This window comes from Rattus norvegicus, chromosome 20 (genome assembly GCF_021556685.1).
Source record: "Rattus norvegicus strain SHRSP/BbbUtx chromosome 20, alternate assembly SHRSP_T2T, whole genome shotgun sequence".
Taxonomy (NCBI): domain Eukaryota; kingdom Metazoa; phylum Chordata; class Mammalia; order Rodentia; family Muridae; genus Rattus; species Rattus norvegicus.
The window spans coordinates 14,144,571-14,160,731 of record NC_141553.1 but is presented as its reverse complement, the minus strand read 5'-3'; the positions used below and the strand labels follow the sequence as shown (position 1 = coordinate 14,160,731).

Genomic DNA, 16,161 nt, shown 5'->3' with positions numbered 1-16,161 from the left:
TTCATGTTGTCTCACCTCCTTGTTAGGTGTCGTGTTCTTTAGCTGGTTAACTTACTTTCTTGGTGCTGACATCGTGCTAGCTGATCTGGTGTATCCAAAGTTTTTATTGCCACGTCCTAACTACAGGTAGGGAGATGAGTTACTCTTTCATCAGCTCATGAAGCTTTCAGGAACATGCGTTTCCTTTCTTGTGCTTTGAGACGAAGTCTTGCTGTGCAGTCAGACTGGCCTGACTGACTCAGGGTCTCCCTGCCTACTGCTGTAGAGTAGGGAGTCCTGCGTGTGCCCCTCCAGGTCATGCCCTTTAAATCATAGTAAGTAACACAGTGTGCGTGTCACTGCAAGACACCGTTCCACAGTTCTTCACAGAAAGTGTATTACGGTCCTTCCCGTTTTTACAGACACGGTAGAACACATAAAAAGTTAAGATCCAACAACATGCTTTCAAAGACTCATGCTTTAATGAAGAGGCACAGATAAAGATTTACATTGCAAAGCCGAGGACGGTAGTACACATCTGTGATCCCATTGCTCGAGTAGGCAAGGCAGGAAGACCCGAGTTCTAGGCAAGCCTGGTCTACACAGTGGGACCCTATTTCAGTATAGCTATAAATTTATACCATTCCGTGTTAACATGCTTATTCATGAGTCTGAACTAAAGTCTGCCATCTTGATAAATGTTTTCTACTCACCTTGTCCTGGTCTCAACTCCCCTCCCCCCCATTAACATTAATACACTTTCTTCTTGTTGTTTTTTTGAGACAGGTTTCTCTGTAATCCTGGCTATCTTAGAACTCTCTCTGTAGAGCAGGCTACCCTTGAACTCACAGAGAGCCTGCTCCTGCCTCCTGGGTGCTGGGATTAAATGCATGTACCACCACTGCCTGGCAACGTCCTTTTTTCTTTAACTTAAAATTTTTACTGTGAGGCTGGAGAGATGGCTCAGTGGTTAGAACACTGACTGTTCTTCCAGAGGTCCTGAGTTCAATTCCCAGCAACCACATGGTGGCTCACAACCATCTGTAATGGGGTCCGATGCCCTCTTCTGGTTCTGAAGGCAGCAACTCACATACATAAAATAAATCATTTAAGAAAAATATTTATTGGAACTGGGAAAAGGGCTCAGCAGTGAAGAGTGCTTGCTGTTCTTGTAGAGGACCTGGGATCAGTTCATGGCACCCACATGGGAACAGTAAAAATATACACGATCATCTAGGCTCTCCTAGTTTGTTTTCTCATGCTTTCCATCTGTCCACAGAGATCAGAAAAATAATTCAAACTGTGAGAGTCATTCTCTAGATTCCTTCAACTGAAAAACAATCTTGCCGCCCAGAGGGACCATGTGGGTACTAGCTCCACCTGCATGCTACCAGTGTGTGCTCACCTTTCATTGTGCAAAGTCACAGACCCTGCTGAACAGCCTCCCCTTCACAGACAGTCCCCCATAACCAAGGGCAGTACAGCTCCAAATGCCAATAGAGCCAAGATGGACAAGCCTTAGAGCAACTAATGATTGTCCTTAAAGATTTACTTATGAGTGTGTGCTGTTGCCTGCCTGGATGTCTATACAACTGTATGTGTGCCAGGTGCCTGCAGAGGCCAGAAGAGGGCTCTGGATCCCCTGCAACTGGTTAGGGCCACTTATAAGCCACTCTCCACCCTCTTCAACATTGTTTTCTCCTTTGTTTTAAAAGTAGTAACTATCAGTTCCAGTGTGCCTGTCCATATACTTCTGGGTCTGTGACCGTCTACTGAATGAAGCATGGTCAGCCAGGAGAGGACCCTTAAAAAAGCTTGGCTCCCCCCCTTTGTACTTATCACTGCCTCTGGTTTTATTTTTAAATTCTTTTTTTAGACAAGGCCCCATCATAGCTCAGGGTGGTCTCAAAGTTGCTATGGAGCTGAGGACAACCTTGAGTTCTCCATCGTGTAGCCTCTTCTTCCTAGGTGCTAGGGTTACAGGAATGTGCCAGCGTGCCACACTCCTTGTTTATTTACTTGAGACGAGTCCCACTCTGCAGCCCAGGCTGGCCACCAAACCCACCAGCTCGGTCTCTGTCTGAGTCATGGCCTTTCTGCTTGGTGTTCCTCAGATGCTGTTGCCTCAGGTCATTATTTCCTTGTCCAGTATTTTCAACTCTTGTAACTCCCACCTCAGTACACTGACATCTTTCTTGTGTTATGAAGAACTGCACATGGCTGCACGTTCCTGCAATCCCAAACTCTGGACGTTGAAGCAGGAAGCGAGAGAATAAGAAATCATGGCTCTGTTTCTTTGTCTGTCTTTCTCTCTGTCTCTTTCTGTTTGTTTCCCACATAAAAACAAAACAAGTCCCATCTTTCCCCACCAGCAGTTACATCCTCTCCCCATGTGCAGTTAGTTGATCCCTGCTTGTTATCCTCAAGAGATTCTAACCCTCTGTTTCCATCCGTATCTGTTGAATGCTCTGACCAAGGATGCCCGTGAGTTGTGTGGTCAGTTACCCTGCTCCTCTGTCACCGCATGCTGATGATTTCCAAAGTTATACATTCATTTCAGTTCTCCTTCCACACCCATTCTGGTCACCTTTCCATGTCTCCCCTTGGTTATCTCAGAGGGTTTGCACTCAGTGTGTTCACCTCTCTCTCTCATCTCGGAGTGGGCCATGTCTGTCCTCCCCTCTGCATGCCTTCGTCGGCAGCCGTGTGGATCTTACATTGCTAAGGAGCTCTTGAACAGCTCACCTCACGTTTTCACTGTGCATACCCAAGTCCTGGTCAGTGTCATTTTTTATCTCTACTGTCCTGCTCATTCTGCATAAACCTGTTTATTTCTGCAGCCACCGTGCTAACCCGATACAACCTGCATGCCCCCTGCCCCCCACCTCCAGGAGAACGTCCAACCTCCTTAAACAGTCTGGCTGCCTGCCTTTCTCGTGTCTGCAGCCTCACCTTGCTCTGTTTCCCATTGCACTGCTCTTCTGCTGGGCCTTGAGCCAGGAATTAGTCCCTGCTGACTTTTCTTTTTCCTGTGTAAAGACTATTTTCTTTCCAACTTCAGCCTCACTGTTAGTGCAAAAGAATAATCTCAGTGTTTTACAAAGGAGCATGTGAACAGAATGGTAGTTATTTGTTTAATGTTTTCTATTTTTGCAAAAGGGTCAGTCAGAACTTCCGTAAGTCTAGTGAACACTCTCACCAAAATGGCTTCCTGTTCACCTGTGCTGTAGGGGTGACTGCATCTCCTCTCATTGGTGGGAGCTCAGCCTCACAGTCTGATGCAGTTGGCTAACTGTGCAAAGGGGGCACTTGTTGGACTGTCTTTGATAGAAAGTTTTCTCAGAATTCTCCCTCTTTTCTTACATATTTTCTGTTTATCTTCGACCTCCCTTTAACTGCTGTTGGAGTTGGGGCTATGACTGATTTGCTTCTTCCAACTGGGTGGGATCACTGGGCATAGCAGTCAGGGTCCCCTTCAATGGAGCTATTGAGAAGGTCCTAAAATGTCATTAGCACTTTGTTTCTGTCACAGCCGGGTATAGGGAGAAATGAAGTGCCTGTGTGGGGCCTGGAAGAGGCACTCAGAGAAGTAGCCTCTGAGTTATAGGCATCACAGGTTCTAAGCAGTGAACCAGAGCCAGCAGGAAAGCGCAGAGGTGTAAGGGTTCAAGTGCATTAAGATCTTTTCATGAGCCCACAGGACATCTGCCATCGGGCTTTTCTCCATTTCCCTTTGGCTTCTAGGGCTGCTCTTCCGAGCACTGACGCCAGGGTTTGTTTTCAGGTACTGGGGTAGCTGTTGGATAGCTTTGGTCCCTCTATGATGACTTCAGGGGGTTAGAGAATTTAATCATGATTTAATTTTTAGGGCAAAACTGTCTCTTATAGGTAGGCAGGTGCTGCAGTGTTCAATGGAACCAAGATCTGAAATCTTGTATCTGAATAGCATTTTTCTTATTAAGAAGAAAATTACTAGTGAAATATAGTTGTGTAAATAACAGCACATATGGATTTTTAATGTTTAATGTTTAATGTCTAGTATGTGAAATCCTCAGACTGTTAAGGAAACATGGTAATCATTTCAGTTTTTGGTTATACCTTCCTACTGTATATTTAACATTCAGTGTGTGTGTGTGTGTGTGTGTGTGTGTGTGTGTGTGTGTGTGTGTGTGTGTGTGTTGGAGATACTCCTTTTCAATCTTCAGAAGCCTTGCTCAACTTGGAATTATAGAGGAAGCCATCTCTCTCTGCTGACTCTCCTGTTGTAGACTGTTGACTTGTTAGAGCCCGTCAGGTGCAGTCTCTGTGGCTTCCTTGAACAAGAAAAATGCCCACAGTTACAGGGCATTCTGTGATGTTCCATGGCCATCTGGGACCTAGTTAACATTCAAGGGCAAGAGAAAAATAGTCTCCCTTTTCATCCCTCTGACTTCCAAGTGTGGGTACAAACACCTAGAATGTCAGTTATACCAATCTGGTGCTTTTAACTGCTCTGCAATATTTAGATAAAACGTGGGCAAAAAACAAACCCTTTTAGCTCCATTGATTTAAGCAGAAGTTTGGCATCAATGTATTGGACTTTGACTTCACAAATTTTAATATCAGTTGTTTCTGAATGTCATCCTTTACACACCTTAAGTAACCCGCTCAGTAGAACTTACACATGCTTGCTAGGAGCTGGGAGCTTGGGGGTGGAGCTGAGCATGGCCTACCACCGCCATATAAAGTCTGAATAACTGACTGGTCAACGCCGGGGTGAGAGCACGTGCAAGGCATTGCTGATTGGAGCATGGGTGACCCGGAAGCAGCCACACGGGAAAGTCTTTACTTTCCATTGCTGCCAAGGGGGGGCTTCTTCTCCTTGGCCATCCCCAGCCTAAATATTCTAGTTCCTCTCTCTCTCACACACACACACACACACACACACACACACACACACACACACACACACACACACACACACACACACACACTGTGTGTTACATATACAATAGAAAGAAGGTATAACCAAAAACTAAAGTGATGGCCGTGTTTCCTCCCAGCACATGTGATTTGGCAGGATTGCATACAGCTGGTTGGGAAGAGTGACTCGATACTCTGTTGTGGGTCTGATATCTGTTCCCATGTCCCTTCTGTGAAGGAACAATGGTTGTCAAGAAGCACAGCTTTGATGACCTTTTGTAAGGAGGCCCAGCAGAAATGGAGGTGATAGTAGTTGTTTGTCTCAAGCTAGTGCCGTGCAATGGCACTTTAATGAAAGAAGGTTGAAACCGTGCTTGGGGTAATGTATACGTTAGATGCCCTGTGTGTGCGCTGCTGACCTAAGCCCCAGTACAGTGACGACCGCGTCTTCCCACTGGTGGGAACTCAACTCCACAACCTGCCATTGGCTCACTGAAGTGAAGGTGAAAGGGTAGGCCCTTCTCAGGCTGCCGCTGACAGGAGACAAACCAGCCAGCCCGCTTTTCACAAGTGTCATTTCTCAGTCTTTCCTGGACGTGTCAGCCCAGTCTCATCAGCTGTTGGGTTCCCAGAGTCCTTTTTTCCTCCCATGAATCCTTTACTCACAGAATGGTGGTTGTCTTGCTTCTACTCTAGGTTCCGGGTTCTGTGACAAGCAGGTTTTTTCTCCTTTCTCTGTCTTTTGCAGTAAGCTACTACCCAACACATAGTAGATGCCCACATGGTTGTTTGTGAAGTAAAGGGGAGGCCTGTGGGGTTCTCAGCGGGCAGAGATGCCTGATGCTCCATCCGAGGGCCTGACCCCAGGACCTGGAACCTGCAAGGTGAAGGAAGGGAAGCAGCCTCTTTGATCTCAGGCTTCCACACGTGCCCACCGCACGCTAACAACAATAGGGATAAAGCGCTTTAAAGATGCTTAAAATATAAGAGCAGTCCCAGCGTTAGAGGTCGGCTTAGCTCTCAGTATAACCCTCCAGTCACACTTCCTGCAGACGGCTGACCCAGCTTACATGGACACAGAACCCAGCCTGCTCGCCCAAGACACCAATGGACCTGTGCTCCTACCGTGGCATGTGCGTCTCAGCTTGGGCTTAGGGATGGAGTGAAAATGCATCAAGAAACGCCCATGGCCTTTCTTCCGGCTGCTCAGAACTCTAGGTGCCTTCACCTTCTGCACTGGGGGTGGAACCCAGGGTCTTTTCATGCCCCTTAAGCAGCTCTGTGGAGCTACTGCTCTGGCCCTGCCACACATAATTTAAGAATAACTTAGCCAGGTGTGGTGTCCGTGCCTGTGAACCTAAGACTTGGGAGGTCAGTGCAGAGGAGAATAGAGTTTGAGGCCTCTCTGGGTTGCACAGTGAGCTCCTGCCTCAAAAAAAGAAAAAGGATTTGGTACATGTTTTAGAGAGGGCAGCTGTGTTGTAATGGGCATTATCTGCTGAAATGGGACAGGGGTAAGGACTTTCAGGATGCAGTGTAGAAAGACAAGTGGGAGGAGGGGCCTGGCACTGCCTGAGTGAGCTTTTTCCTAGTCACCAGCATGTAGGGGTAAGGTTGAATAAGGGGGTGATTCACAGGGTCACGTTATGTAGTCCTTCTGGCCTGGGACCTGTTTAGACCAGGCTGACCTTAAGCTCAGGGACCTATGTACCGTGCTGAAGTTAAATGTGTATGCCACCATGTCTGGCTGATACCTGTTTGTCTTTATGACATTTGTTTTACCTTCTTAATTTGCTATGTTCTTTGAGAGACTTAAGACTTTTAAGGAAATGATTCTTTAGGTTCATAATTGATTCAATTTAAAATATTGATTACAGGACTAGAGAGATAGTTCAGTTGGTAAAATGCTTTCTGTGTAAACTCAAGGTGCTCGGTTTGATGCCCAGCACCCTTGTAAAAAGCTGAGCACGGTGGGGCACTCTTATAAGTCCAGCACTGGAGAGGCAGACAGTCAGATCTGTAGGGCTCACTGGCAAGCCAGCCTAGCCTGGTTGGCCAGACCCCAGTACCAGTGAGACCCTTTCTCAAAAGCCAAGGCAGAAGGCTCCTGAGAAGTGACCTCTGGCTTCCACGCATGCATGTAAATAAAAAAGTAATAAAACATTGGCTTCTGTTTCTGCTGTCTTTTAGAATTTGTGCATGAAGTGCTCTTCCTTTAAAAGCTGATAGGATTCGGGACTCTGATATATGCTTGTAAGCTGTTTGTATAAAATGTTTGTTTAGTCAGGTGTGGTGTTACATGCCCTTAATCCCAGCATTCAGGAGGCAGAGGCAGGTAGATCTCTGAGTTTGAGCCCGGCCTTGTCTATTGAGTGAGTTCTAGGACAGCCAGGGCTACAGAGAAACCCTGTCTTGAAAAACCGTCCAACCAAGCAACCAACCAAACGATGTTTGTTTATGATATTGCTAATGATTTTAACCTCATGTGTCCTTAGGTAGAAAATAAGCTCTCTTTCCTTCTTCCTTGGCCTCTAAGTAGAAAGTAACTTTTTATTTCAAACTACATATTCCTAAGACTCTTGTAAAATATTACCTGGGGCCTGGGGAGATGACTCAATATGTACTTGATATGTACTGCTTTTTCAGAGGACTTTGAAGCCGTAGTATTTTAATCCCCTCTAAACTTTCCAGCGGGTGCCCGCCTGCTTCTCACTACCACCCCAGTGTTCTGGATTCCCCAAAGAAAGACACATACACAGCCTTTATTTTAAATACCTTAAACAGCTCAATGTCTAGGCCACTCCCTAACTCCACATGACTAACACACTCCCCTCCAATATTCATGATTTAATACTTACTAAATCTGTATTTTATCTTTGCTGCTCTGGACCCTGCTGGGCAGCCCTTCTGGGGCTGCTTTCCCCCTGCACCTACATGTCGGCCGTCTCTCCCTCCTGCACCTTTCTGACTTGGTGTATCTCCTGTGCTCTCATCATGGTGAAATCCCCTCTTCCTCCTTCCTGGAAATTCTAAAAGTCCCCCCTCTCTCTCCCTGTCTAGCCATTGGCCTCCAATCTTATTGACCAGTCAAAAAGCAACTGGGGACACTGAACAGGTTTTTGGGTAACACAATTAGCATGAGAACACAAGCTGCAACGGGCTTTGCGTGTGGTTCCCAGTGCCCACGCTAGGGCACTCATAACTTCTGTAATTCCACCTCCAGGGTCCTTGTACTCATGCATGTGTACACATGCACATATAGACACAATTAAAATACAACAAATCTTTTAAAGAATTACTGGGACTAAAATATGTGATATTCTAAAGACTCAGTACCATATGCCATTATTTTTTTGTTTGTCGTTGCCAGTCATTGAACGTAGGGCCTCAGACGTCCTAAAACATACTTTATTGTTGACCTGCTTTTCTAGCCACTAAATAGTTAATATGTTAAAAAAAGAAATGGGTGGGTATTCTTGGAAAGTAAGGCTAATCATAGTCTTTATTAAACACAGGCATTGTTGTTTAGTTTCCTACTAGTCATTTATCCCTGACCTATCAGATGGTGGCTAGGCAGAGCACATGCATTCATGTCTTGAGCCTGAGCACAGCCTGTTGGGTTGGTAAGCCTAGATTAGACGTGTGCAGAAGAGAGAGGGAGAGGACAGAAAGATTGCACCAGTGTTCCAGGAACTAAAGAGACTCCTAAGGAAGCATGTGGGTAAGAACCATGCTGAAGCCATGCTAGAGGCGACATCTGATTGTGTCATTCCTGGCTGCTCAGCAGACCACAGAGGAGGAGTGAAGGCTCTCAATGTTATCCCCCTGGAGAGCCTTCTCTGCTGTTGTCCAGATAACCATGGTTTATCAAGCCAGGCTCTTTCTTTCCCTCTACTATGTGTCTTTGGTCCATGATTTTCTGGCTGAAATACACTTCCCAGCCTTGTTTCTAGTAAGACCCAGCTTACTCCCACTGTTTTTCAACCCTTCTCTGCTACCTGAAAGAATAATGAACTATTCTCCTTTTTTGGAAATAAGAATGAACTATTTTCCTTTTTTAGCTGTATTATGGAATTCTAACTATGCCATCCAGGTCTATCTATGGATACTTGTATATTTGATGTCCCCTCTAACTTTAGGCATAGAAAGGCCTAGGCCAATGCAAGGAAACTCTTAATTTTGATTAAGTTGCTTTGAAGAATTAATTAAGTGGCACAAAATGACTTAGAAAGAATCCCCTGCATAGCATGTCTCACCATCATCTCTGGAGGTCAGCATGGTCCTTGTCTGTGGAGACTACTTTTAGTAAACATGCTGTTCCGGGGTCGAAGTGCTTTCCGTTAGGAGAAGGGATGAGTCTCACGGTTGAGAAGAGTAAGAGTCACCTTCCTTGTACTTCTGCCACCTCAGCATTCATCCATGTTGTTTTGTGACGTTTCCACTTTGTGCAGAGCATCTACTAAGAACGTCTTCAACTAGCCGACCCGCCTCTCTCCCAAGAGTCCCTGCTATGGAAAGTGCTAAGACCATCTCAGGTAATGACTTCTATCTGAAAAAAAGTATTGAAAACAAACCTAGAAGTTTCTAGTTGCCCACCTTGTAGTTGATGACCAGCTGAGGTACATCTTTCTGAAAGTTGAGAGTTAGATATGCAACAGTTGATCTGCAGAGTTGGTCAGAACACACAGAAAGGTTCCTGGAAGCTGTTTGCCTATGGTAAAGCCCCACACAGCGAGGGGCCTGGAGGCTCACTGTGCTTGTCCTCAGTTGCACCCATAAAGGAAAAGTTCTGGTAGCTCTGCTGTGGTATGGCTACTTGCTCTCGGACACAGAGTGAGCACCCTCCCTCGGCTGATGACTCTGAAGGGTTGGCATTACATAAAATGTTGTCTCAGAGTCTTAGCACACCACTTAAAAACTTATTGATTTAGGACATACAATGTACTTGAGAAAAATAATAGCCATAAAATTATGCTTAAAAACATATAAGTACGATATTGCAGTCATTTAATATGCGAGAAAGCATCGCCCCTTCAGGATCCTTCGGGTAACACTTTACTAATACTGCGTGTGTATCCTGATTTCACCCAGATCCAGACATGGGGGTGGAAGGGCACACCTGCGTTCACGTGCAGAGGCTGAGGCAGGAATGCTGTTGAGTTCTGGGCCAGTTTTTTTTTTTTTTTTTTTCCCCTGTGTCAGCCTTGCAAAATTAGCAATGATTGACTTGATGTCTTTTAGTTTCTGTCTTCCTGGCGGGTGTTTGAAGCGGCCTCCAGCTCTCCAGAGCTGCCCCTCTCCTTCCTCCCTTTCAGCCGTGCTTGCTGCAGTTGGAGGGCTGTGTTCATGTCCGCTGTGGGTCGGGGTAGGGGTGGGCAGCTGCACATACTGCTTGGGGTTTCAGATGTGTTTGGGTGGCCCTCACTGTGTACCAGGGAGACGCTGTGTTAACAAGGCCCCTGACCCCTTAAGACAGGGAGATGCCGTGCGTTCTACATCTTAACAAGGCACCTGATCCCTTTAAAATAGTTTGTATTTCCACTACCAACCTTTTCACAGATTTTAAATTCTTTAATTTTTTATGATAATGTCTCATTCTGTAGCCCAGGCTAACCTCATGTTCATGGTAGGCCTCCTGCCTCAGTTTGAAAGTACAGGGATTCTAGGCAAATCACTGTTGCCAGCTGGGTAGGTGTTCTGAATGGAAACTAAGCTCAGTCACGAGGGAGATCAAGGATTAGCTCTTCTCTCACAGGGTAACATTTGTTTTTTAGGACTCTTCAGAAGAAATTCTCAAGCTCAAACTAAAAAACTTTAAAGCATGTATATCACTATACTTTTAAAAGATATGCAGTTGTAATTGTCAGTGTATACACAACATTTAAAAAATTTTTTCTTTTTTCTTTTTTTTTTTTTCGGAGCTGGGGACCGAACCCAGGGCCTTGTGCTTGCTAGGCAAGCGCTCTACCACTGAGCTAAATCCCCAACCTTAAAAATTGTTTAACAAAGCATTTCTTTTCTCTAAGAAAATAATCTAGATGTAAAAAAATAAAATAACTCTCAATCTTTCTAAGACATTTTATCCCCAGAATTTTAAACTTGTTTTAATTGAAATAGATTTTTCTCCAGTATATTCAGATTATGATTTCTCCTTCAACTTTTTCTAGACCCTCCCCACTTCCCCACCCACCCAATTTCACACTCTTTCTCTCTCTCTCATTAGAGAACAAACATGTGATGATGATGATGATGATGATGATGATCATCATCATCATCATCATTATCATCATCATCATCAACCAAGCTAACCAGAATAGGGCAAAACAAATGGGGGGGGGGGGGTAAAAGAACCAAGAAACATATAAACACATGCAGGATCTGAGACATACAAATTGTCATACACAGAGATCTTTCCTTAAATTAGAAAATGCATTGTATTTATTGATAGTACTTGGTACCGTGTTCCATAGGATTTCACACAAATATAAAAAGTTGATCATAGCCTCATCTTCTTCCCACCCCTTTCTTTAGTTCTCTTTGTTCCCCTACACAGTTGTCTGTTTCATATGTACTTACATAATTTTATGACCTGAATAGCATCCAGGAACTACAAATGAGAGAAAGCATATTTGTCTTTGGGAGACTGACGTAGTTCATGCAAACAGTATGAAATGTTGGGGGACTGCCTCATTAGAGTGTGCATCCCTTTCCCTGCACATGATGAAAATTTGTTCTTTGTGGCATAGAGAAAAAGTCCGAAGTCACTTTGTCCTTCCTCTGTTGTGAGACACCTAGCTTGGTTCCATGACTCAGCTAATGTGAATAGTGCTACAGTCCACGTGAGGAACCAGTTCCTCCATGATGCGTTGATTTGGACAGATGGGAGTTCTAAGTTTAGTTTTGGGCGATACCTCCATATTGAGTTGCACAGTGGTTGGACTAGTTTATATTCCACAATGATTTGTTACAGTGTCTCGACGGAGTAGTGAAGAAATGAAGCGGGACATATCTGCATCTGAGGGGGCATCACCAGCCTCTCTCATGGCTATGGGCACCACATCCCCACAGCTCTCCCTGTCTTCCTCTCCCACCGCATCAGTCACTCCAAGCACCCGGAGCCGAATAAGGTAGGAAACATGTTCTGTGTATTTTCCTGGCCTTTCGGAATGAAGGACCTGCTTACAATTCTGTGCTGACTGTCCCCCTTTCTCTTTTCCTGTTACCCAGTGCTGACTTTTGTTTTGTTTGAACCTAGAAATGGTTCAGTAAGTGTAGGTGAAGCATCTTAAGTCTGAAAACCCAAGTGCATGCCTTTTGAGTCCCGACATGAGAGCTTGAACGTTTCAGACTCTGCATTTTCAAATTAGAGATGCTCTCCTGGTAAAGTCTATGCAGATACTTCAAAATCTGGTGCTTGCTTTTGGGGAGAGTATGGCCCAGTGGTAGAATACTTACTTAGCGTGGGATCAGTTCCCAGTGCATTAATAAATAAGTCAATGTGATGGAAGGAGGACAGAGAGAAAGACGCAACATTCTGCACTCAGAGGATGGAGGCAAAAGGACTGACTGCCAACCTCAGCTACACAGTAAGACTGTCTCAAAGCAAACTCCAAAATCCAAACTACTGTCCAATCATGTATTATGAAGTGGAACTCTGGGCATCTGGTAGAGTATTAGAAAAGACCTTCCTAAGGAGGTAGAACCTGCAGGAAGTTGTGAGGATTGTGGATACGGACATTGTTGGCAAGATAAGTAACTTGATCTTACGTGATCTAGGAGATGCTATGCAGGTTCAGGAGACAGATAGAGACGGCCACAGGATGATGTCTACTGTCTCAGGGCACAGTAGACGACATATTGAGTAGGCAGCTGTGAAGTCAAACTGGCTCAGTCTGAGGAGACATAAGGTAATAAGGGAGTGAATAAACTGAGGTGATGAAAGAAGTTTGTTCTTCTGCAAGAAAGTCCAGAAAACTAGTTAAAAGGACATTTGTTCTAGTATTGTGGGTCAAAGTTATCAAGTCTGATTGATTGGGGTAATAACAGGGTTGGAGAACCCAAGAAAGGCTGAGTCCACGAGTTTTTGCAAAGGCAACAGTGACATTAACAACAGTTTCTGTGTAAGGACCGAAGGCATATCAAGTGTGAGAGGCAGCTCTGATGGCTCAGACTGGACATCAGACAACAAGGTGCTGTGCCAATCATTGTTCAGGAGGACATAGACGTGTGAGTTCATGTTTTAGAAGTTCTTTCTGGCAGAAGCTACTCTAAGTAAGAGTTCAGAGGAATGGTGACGCATACTGTAAACCATAGCAAGACACAGAAGCAGGTGTCTCTGTGAGTTTGAGGCCAGCCAGGACACACACACACACACACACACACACACACACACGCATACACACACATACACACACACCACACACACAGACACACGCACACACACACACACACACCACACACACACACACACACACACACACACACACACAGTTAATACATCGTAGAAATGAGGAAACACTGTTGACAGGTAAAAGATTAAAAACAGGAGGAATGGTCTGTCTGGAACCTTCCAGGGATCACACTCAGGGACCCCTTGATTGACAAGGAACCTTTCCGAAAGCCGGTGGCGGAACTCACCAAAGAGGAGAAGTATGGCCAGGAGCTCAAGAAAACCCAGCCCAGCAGAGCCGCGGCTGCGACTGAAACCAGCTCAGTGCTGCAGACGCTCTCATCAGACTCTGGAAGCCGTGAAAAGAACGCAGCTTGACAAGTACCGTGTGGCCTCAGCACAGGAACAGGTGACCATTGAATGAAGCCCCTACAAGATATTCCATGAGGCGCTGAGAAACTGTGAGCCCCTGATTGGGTTGGTACCTATCCTCAAAGGGGCCATTTTTACCAGGTCCCTGTGCCTCTGGCTGACCGACGCCGGTGCTTCCTGGCCATGGAGTGGATAATCGCAGAGTGCCGAGAGAATAAGCTGCGGCAGACAGCCGATACCAGAGAAGCTGTCGCATGAGCTGCTGGAGGCTTTTCATAACAGGGGTCCTGTGATCAAGAGGAAGCACAACATGCATAAGATGGCCGAGGCCAACCGTGCCCTGGCCCACTACCGGCTGGTGGTAGCAGGAAGAGAGGTGGGGGAAGGACACACTGCCGCAGGAAACCACTCGAGGGGCAGAGATGGCTCAGTGGTCAAAAGCACTGCTCTCTCCACAGGACCTGTTTGATTCCCGGCAGCCCTGTGGACATTGACTAACTCCTGTAACTCCTGTTCCAAAGACTGCTGTGGGCACCAGGCACACATGTGGTATACAGACACGTGCAGATCAAACATCTGTACACATAGCACCACTAATAAAGGTGAAACGCTTAAAGAGAAGAACAGGAAGAATGGAAAGAGTTTCAGAAATCGTTATGCTAAGTTCTAGGTTTTAAGGATAAAGTGTAGCACTTGACCATTCAAACTCAAGTTATGAACTTTAAAAAGAAGATTATTGCACAGATAGGATGTTACTTCATAGTCTAGGCCTGCCTTGAACTTTAGATTCTTCTACCTTAGTTTCCCAGGTATTGAGATTATAGGCTCACATCACATGCCTGTTATATGGACATACATTCATTCATTCATTCATTCATCCATCCATCCATCCATCTATTTATTTATTTATTGTCTTTATTTTTATTTTATTGTGTTTTTTCCTAAATGTATGTCTGTGAACCATGTATATGCAGTGCCACAGAAGCCAGAAGAGGGCATTGGATTCCCTGGGCTGTCTAGTGGTTGTAGGGAATCAAAGTTGGGTCCTCAGGAAGAACAGCCAATGCTCTTAACCCCTGAGCCATCCCTCCAGCACCATGAACTAACTTAAAGCCATACCTCTTATGTGACCAGCCTCTGAGAAGTGTACACCAATAAGCAGTACATTTTATGAATAAGTCAACAGTGCGGGGCCACAGCGGCTTGACCATCCTGCCATGCCAAAGACTTGCTAAGCACAGTGGAGCACACATGTACTCTTAGGACTCAGGAACATGAGGCAGAAGGGTGAGCTCAGGAGTTTGAGCCCAGCCTGGAACATAGTGAGCTTTCATCTTAAAAAGCAGGGTATACAGTTTAGCACATATTTTTTAGAAGTGATCTATGTTTTAGTTTGCCATGCTGGGGACTGAACCTAGGTATGTTCTAGACACTCTTAAGACTGAACTATAGCCTGCCTGCCTGCCTGCCTGCCTGCCTGCCTGCCTGCCTGCCTGCCTGCCTGCCTGCCTGCCTACCCACCCACCCACCTACCTACCCACCTACCTACCTACCCACCCACCCACCTACCTACCCACCTACCTACCTACCCACTTATCTACCTACCTGTCTGTTCGTCGTCTGTCTGTCCGCCGTCCGTCCGTCCGTCCGTCCATCCATCCATCCATCCATCCATCCATCTATCTATCTATCTATCTATCTATCTATCTATCTATCTATCTATCTATCTATCTATCTGTGGAGGTTTGTATATGCTTTGCCCAGGGAGGGGACTATCAGGTGCTGTGATCTTATTGGAAGTGTGTCACTGTCACTGTGAGGGTGGGCTTTGAGACCCTCCTCCTGGCTGCCTGGAAGTCAGTCTTCTCCAAGTTTGCTTTGGAATAAGATGTACAGCTCTCGGCTCCTTCTCCAGCTCCATGCCTGCCTAGTTGCTTCTTTGCTCCCACCATGATGATAATGGACTAATAATCAGAAATTGTCTTGGTCGTGGTATCTCTTCACAGCAATGGAAATCCTAACTATCGATACTCTGTATTGATCAAGGTTTTCCTAAATCACCCAGGCTAACCCAGAACTTTCACCAAAGCCTACACAAGTCTTGAGCTTGTAATCTTCCTGCCTTCACCTCAGAAATGGTGGGGAATGGTGGGATTCCAGGCCTGCCTCACCAGGCTGGTCTTGGGCTTGTAATACAGTTTTGGTTTTGGTGTGTTGTTGCTGTTGTTGTTGTGGTTGTGGTTGTGGTTGTGGTTGTGGTTGTTGTTTTGAGACAGGGTCTCATAAACTTTATGCGTACCAGGCCAGCTTAGAACTTTACAGCACTCTCCTGCCTCTGCCTTCTGAGCCTCCACACACAGTGTAATACTGTTTTTAATATTATTGCTATCTCTTTTTCCTCCATATCTTAAAATATATAGTAAAATTATTTTTAGTATATGTTTTATGTGTGGCTATTTTGCCTGAATATATGTCTGTGCACTGCATGCGCACATGGTACCTGCAGAGGCCAGAGGAAG

The 16,161-nt window shown here is 45.4% G+C and overlaps 1 protein-coding gene and 1 pseudogene across 2 annotated transcripts in view; both read left to right on the top strand.

Annotated features, from left to right (window-relative positions):
- The window catches only part of Specc1l (sperm antigen with calponin homology and coiled-coil domains 1-like), a 105,679-nt gene that overhangs the window by 57,044 nt on the left and 32,474 nt on the right, over window positions 1-16,161 (top strand). For both annotated transcript variants that reach the window (XM_087597685.1, NM_001039455.2), the window contains exons 11-12: window positions 9,333-9,416; window positions 11,852-12,008. In XM_087597685.1, the coding sequence (XP_087453811.1) occupies window positions 9,333-9,416; window positions 11,852-12,008 (241 nt within the window). The remainder of the gene's footprint in view (window positions 1-9,332; window positions 9,417-11,851; window positions 12,009-16,161) is intronic.
- LOC147998583 (small ribosomal subunit protein uS7m pseudogene) lies at window positions 12,429-14,111 on the top strand (annotated as a pseudogene).